General features: G+C 38.4%; 1 protein-coding gene across 8 annotated transcripts in view; it reads left to right on the forward strand.

Annotated features, from left to right (window-relative positions):
* The window catches only part of Echdc1 (ethylmalonyl-CoA decarboxylase 1), a 41,320-nt gene extending 35,575 nt beyond the window's left edge, over positions 1-5,745 (forward strand). For all 8 annotated transcript variants that reach the window (XM_045159351.1, XM_045159348.1, XM_045159350.1 and 5 more), the window contains one exon: positions 3,995-5,745. In XM_045159351.1, coding sequence (XP_045015286.1) covers positions 3,995-4,403 — 409 coding nt within the window. In that variant the 3' untranslated portion in view covers positions 4,404-5,745. The remainder of the gene's footprint in view (positions 1-3,994) is intronic.
* Positions 5,746-6,000: the final 255 nt, after the last annotated feature.

A 6,000-nucleotide genomic window follows, 5' to 3' on the forward strand; every position in this document is an offset into this window, starting at 1 on the left:
CTGTCACCTGAGAGCTGGGAACATAAAAACACACACAAAAAATTCGAGATTATAGGTATAGTGTTTCTTTTCTTCCCATTTCTCTAAGCTGTGGTGTGAAAAGAAAGGATGTATATGTGAAAATATAGTATGTTCAAGGTGTGGTTTTGAAGAATTGTTTGTAGTTAGAGATGTTGCTAGTTATATAATTTTCTACAACAAATAAGCATAATCTTGTAGCACAACATGTCAAAGGTCATAATCTTTGTCCAGTTGTGGGTAGTTTCCTTTTTTTTTTTTTCACCTCCATATTACAGGAGTACTTAGTTTTTAGCTCTAGATATAAGCTTATTTGAATAAATGATTATGAATTTATGAAATGGAACAAATTAGCTTCTGTGGCAGTTTGAATGTTTGGCCCCATAAACTCATTGATTTAAAAAAATGTTTATGTATTTAGCTTGAGAGAGAGTGGGGAGATTGGGTGTGCCAGAGTCTCTAGCCACTGTAAAGGAACTCCAGATGCATGTGCCACCTTGTACATCTGACTTACGTGGACACTGGGGAATCGAATCTGGGTCCTTAGGTTTTGCAGGTTAGTGCCTTATAACCATTAAGCCATCTCTCCAGCCCGACTCAGTAATTTTTGATTAAACTTTTTACTTGAACCCCTAGCAGGCAAATTCCTGCTAGAGTGTGTCATTGTGGTGGACTGTGTTTGGGGATGGATCCTTATTCCAGTCCAAAGGAGTATGGAGAGTTTTGAGCTCTGGCTGTGCTTGCTTGTGCTGGCTGTTCGGTGGTTTCTGTCTCATTGGATCTATGAAGTGGAGCTAGCTGCTTCTCCCATTGATGAACACCATCAATGCACTGTGGGATGTGCTTTGTGGACACTTGTAGAAGGCTTGCCAACCACAATGTCTGCCCCATGTACTTCACAGAAAAGCTAGTTTTCAAATTCTTGATTCCATCCTTTATGCAGAGGTCACTATAAATACCTTTTCTCAATACTGAACCATTTTTAAAACTTTTACTTGTATGAATTTTAGCAAAAACTTCCTATTTAGCAAAGTTTGTTGCATCTTTTTTTTTTTTAATATTTTTTTTTGTTGTTCATTTATTATTTATTTATTTGAGAGCGACAGACACAGAGAGAGACAGATAGAGGGAGAGAGAGAGAATGGGCGCGCCAGGGCTTCCAGCCTCTGCAAACGAACTCCAGACGCGTGCGCCCCCTTGTGCATCTGGCTAACGTGGGACCTGGGGAACCGAGCCTCGAACTGGGGTCCTTCGGCTTCATAGGCAAGCGCTTAACCGCTAAGCCATCTCTCCAGCCCAGTTTGTTGCATCTTGACTGCATTTGCTAACCCTGAAATTTAGAACTAACTGGTCACAAAGTAGCACACTGATCATCCTTTCCATTTATCAATACTTGACCTGGCATCAGTTGCCAAATATAATAATCTTTGTCCAGTTGTGAGTAGTTATTTTTTTTTTCCTGTAACAATTTTCCATCAAGAAAATAGTAAGTCTTCTGTAATCTACATGGGTTAACATAACAAATTGCTCCTAGCAATAAATGACATTCCAAGTGATATTAGGCAGTTGCACCTATACTCTAGAACCAGTGTATAATCCTGAGATGAAGCAATTTCTACTATTGGTCATATTTTATTGATTGGTTTATGTTTCTTTATATTTTCTATTGTTTAAAGTTTTATACTTGAACTTTAGTTTTTAGGTTAACCTTGTGATTCTCTCAATGTTCCATATTTCTCACATAACCTTGTGAAATACCTTGTATTCTTATCACCAATGAATTAGTCTTAAAGTATATTAAACGTAGGTCAGTATATACATGCTAGGCATGTAACTTATAAAGAATACATCAGATTGGAAAGGATACTTTTTACAAAGTTACCATAGGATGTTAGTTTTTAGATAAGATTCTAAAAGGCATTTACAAGGATGATGAAGATTTTCTTCTAGAAGCAAAGAATTCCAAATGCAAATGTGTTGACTTTAGTGAAAACTTGTTATGTAATCTTATCCACAATATACCAGCATTTAGGGTATTAACAGTCAGCTGGCTTTACACAGATTTATTCCTGATGGTGTTAGTACTCTTCCGTTAGCCTTTTCTTTCCAGTCTACTTGAAAGTATAAGAAACTACCTTTAAAGTATTTGCCTCTAGAAGTCATTGTTAATCATTGCAACATATTTTCCTCTGGAAATTAACAGCTCTGAGGAGAAAGTGTTTTAGCAAATGAGCTTTTGTTGTAATTCTCCACTGGAGTATTTCTCGTGATCCAAGAGACAAAGACTTGATTCTGTTCTTGGTGCTAAGAGCACTAATAACATGTACTGTTGAATAATTTTAACATTCGAGGAAACAGATCAACTTAATGTTTTCCTTTTTTGTAGTGAGTAGTTTGAAAGCATTTTTTCCCTTAATACACACACAAGTGCATGCTTGTACACACTTGTGTGCACACACACAAAATAAACACTAAAATTCTGATGTGGCATTTAGCTTTAACATAGTGAGAGCCTCTCATAGAAACACAGTCAAAATAAAACTCATAAGCATTATTTTCTAAACACTGTATACCACAGTGTTACTGTTAGTACACAAATATTCAGCTGGGAAATGTTCAGTCCAACAATTTTGTGTTAACTCCCCTTAATTACCCTATTTTCCTTAAGTATTTTTCATAAAAATTACTGTATGCATAAAATCCCACTTTGGGAGGAAATTTAACCCCTTTGGTAGGAACTCACTGTTACCTTCTTTCCACTATCCATGCTTCCAGACTTGTCTAGCTGACCGTGTGCTAGGAGGTTAAACACACACGTTGAACCAAACTGCGCTTAAGTTCTGATGCTGCTATATATAGCTGTATGATTGAGCTATTTAGCTTCTGTTGTCTAAGTTTCCCCATCTGAGATTTCATATGGCTGCTCCATGGATTAATATTCTCTACAAGTGTTACAAGTGCTACTCTGTTGAAGATGGTCTTTATGCAACTAAAGCAACCATTATAATCTGGTGAGATGCGGAGTCCTTTTGGTGGACTTCCTCCAAACAGCACCCAAAAAGAAAAAAGAAAATCTGAACTACACACTGAGATGTTTCATTCAGGTTCTTTTTCCTGCCTCCATTACTCCCCCCCTACCAGTTACTTGACTTGGATAAGCAGTTCTATTTGAAAGTCTTCACACTTGGAGCAACTCCTCTAGCTTTCAGCTTTGCATACTCTCCAGGTAGCTGCTCACATATTCAGAGCTCATCTTTAGTACTCATACCCTTACTCTTTACCTCCTTGCCGTGCTTTATTTTTTCCAGACTGCAGGCTTAGGCACAAAGATGTTGTGGTCATTCCTGTGGCCTTCACACTGATATTGGCAGTGCTCGGTAAACATTTGCTAGATCCTAGGCTGAAAATAAAATTGCTTCTTGCTTTTTCCCAAGAGAAAAACTTAACTTACTGAGCCTTTTTTGTTTGTTTTTTCAATGTGCACCTACTATTTTCTGTGCTTGGGCTTGCGCATGACCGAGGCTTTCTCATTGGGCTTGTTCAGGAAGATAAAATCTGGGCTTTTAAAAACATGACAAGTAGATTCTTATTGACAAATTTTGGAATAAGCAAAAGAAAATGTTATTGTCAGACGGAAGTGTTGAGTAATTTGTGATGTTAAATTCTAGATGGGGGCTGGAGAGATGGCTTAGTGGTTAAGGCGTTTCCTGCAAAGCCAAAAGCTCCCGGTTTGACTCTCCAGGACCCACATAAGCCAGATGCACAAGGGGACACATGCATCTGGAGTTCATTTGCAGTGGCTGGAGGCCGTGGTGTACCCATTCTCTCTTTCTCTCTCAAATAAATAAACAAAAAATTCTAGATGGAAGCCACATTTTCTTAACATTGCTTTTAAAATTAGGTATCTATAAGTGGTTCAGTCATTGGAGATTTCCTGTGAGATTATATAGCCTGTTTTTCCTTCTTGCTTTTGCAGGTTAATGACTCCGGAGAGTGAGATCAGATTTGTCCACAAAGAAATGGGAATAGTTCCAAGTTGGGGTGGTGCCAGCCGGCTGGTTGAAATTATTGGCAGCAGACAAGCTCTCAAAGTGTTAAGTGGAGCCCTCAAACTGGATTCCAAGAAAGCGTTAAATATTGGTATGGCTGATGAGGTCTTGCAGTCTTCGGATGCAACTAAGACTCTAGATGAAGCACAAGAGTGGCTAATGCAGTTTGTCAATGGGCCACCAGAAGTCATCAGAGCTGTGAAAAAATCTGTTTGTTCAGGCAAAGAGCTATATTTAGAAGAGGCATTACAGAATGAGAGAGATCTTATAGGAACAGTGTGGGGTGGACCTGCAAACTTAGAGGCTATTGCTAGGAGAGGAAAGTTTAATAAATAGTTTTTTAAGATGTGCATGTACCACAGTAAAAGTATAATGACTAATAATATGAAAGCTAAATGAGCAGCATAATTACTTTGAAGTCTATTACTAGTATTTAAGATTTGATATTTGTAACATCTCAAGTCAGTGGACTAGTTCAGCCAACTTTGGCTAACAAATGAGCCTTTACTCAAATGTTATTTATATCAGTTCCTACATTATTGTAAATCATAGCCTAGAGCTAAAGGCCACTGTTTAATAGGAAAAGCTTCTACACAAAATCTATTACTGGAGTTGTTTTTCATAACATTCTTAAGCTTTCTCTTATTCTTGTTTTGAGACAGGATCTCATGAAGTTCAGGCTGGGCTTAAACTTGCTATGTAGCCATGGCCAGCCTTTAAGTGCTGGAATTACAGATTCCTGCTACTATTCTTTGTAACCTGGAAGTAATTAAAACAAAATAAACCAACCAACCAAGAAATCCCTTATGCCTGGGAGTGGTGGCACATGCCTTTAATCCCAGCACTCAGGAGGCAGAGGTAGGAGGATCATCATGAGTTCCAGGCCACCCTGAGACTCCATAGTGAATTCCAGGTCAGCCTGGGCTACAGTGAGACCCTACCTTGAACAAACCAATGGCATCCCTTATGCACTTTGCAGTGCTTATAGTTAAAGCACAAAATGGGGGTGAAGGATCAGAAGAGAACTATAACCACAGTCATTTTCTTCTGCACAAACAGCTGGAATCTAATCAAAAGAAACAGCCCTTTGTTTAAGAAAGAGACACACACCCAACAAATTTAAAGCATTATTTAGTTGATCTTTTCAGCTAGCTTTCTATTTTCAATGATCTGCTAAACAGTGAAAGCTGGGATGTGGAACATAACCGACCGTGCAAACTGGTCATTCATTTGGGTTCGCTGGATTTTCTAGTCTAATAAATGGTACTGTTGATAAAGATTTAAAATTGAAGCTACTTGGGCTGGAGAGATGGCTTACTGGTTAAGGTGCTCTCACTTGCCTGTGATGGCTAAGGACCCAGATTTGATTCCCCAGTACCCATGTAAACCAGATGCACAAGGTGGTGCATGTGCCTGGAGTTCGTTTGCAGTGGCTACAGGCCCTGGCATGCCCACTCTCTCCTTCCCTTTCTTTTTGTCTCCAATAAAAAATAAATAATTGAAGCAACTTAACATTCATAAAGCATCCTACAACAGTTTGAACTTTTCACCTACTTTGGTTTTTTGAAAAATAGCTAAATTTTCTTTTGTGATTTAGCTATCTTTAGTATAAATTTAACAAAAATATGTAACTTGGGCTGGGTAATGGCTTAGTGGTTAAAGGTGCTTGCCTGCAAAGCCAAATGACCTCGGTTCAATTCCCCAGTACTCATGTAAGCCACATGCACAAGGTGGCACATGCACTTGGAGTTTGTTTGCAGCGGCTGGAGGCCCTAGTGTGCCCATTCTCTCTCAAACAAATAAGTAAATAATAAAATTTTTAAAATGTAACTCAAACTCTGATCATCCCAGTAATTAACACCTTTAAGATTTTCAAAGCAGTGACTGTAATTATTTTACATTGTAACTCACATGAGAATCATAATAAAGATAA

Source organism: Jaculus jaculus, chromosome 9 (genome assembly GCF_020740685.1).
Source record: "Jaculus jaculus isolate mJacJac1 chromosome 9, mJacJac1.mat.Y.cur, whole genome shotgun sequence".
Classification (NCBI taxonomy): domain Eukaryota; kingdom Metazoa; phylum Chordata; class Mammalia; order Rodentia; family Dipodidae; genus Jaculus; species Jaculus jaculus.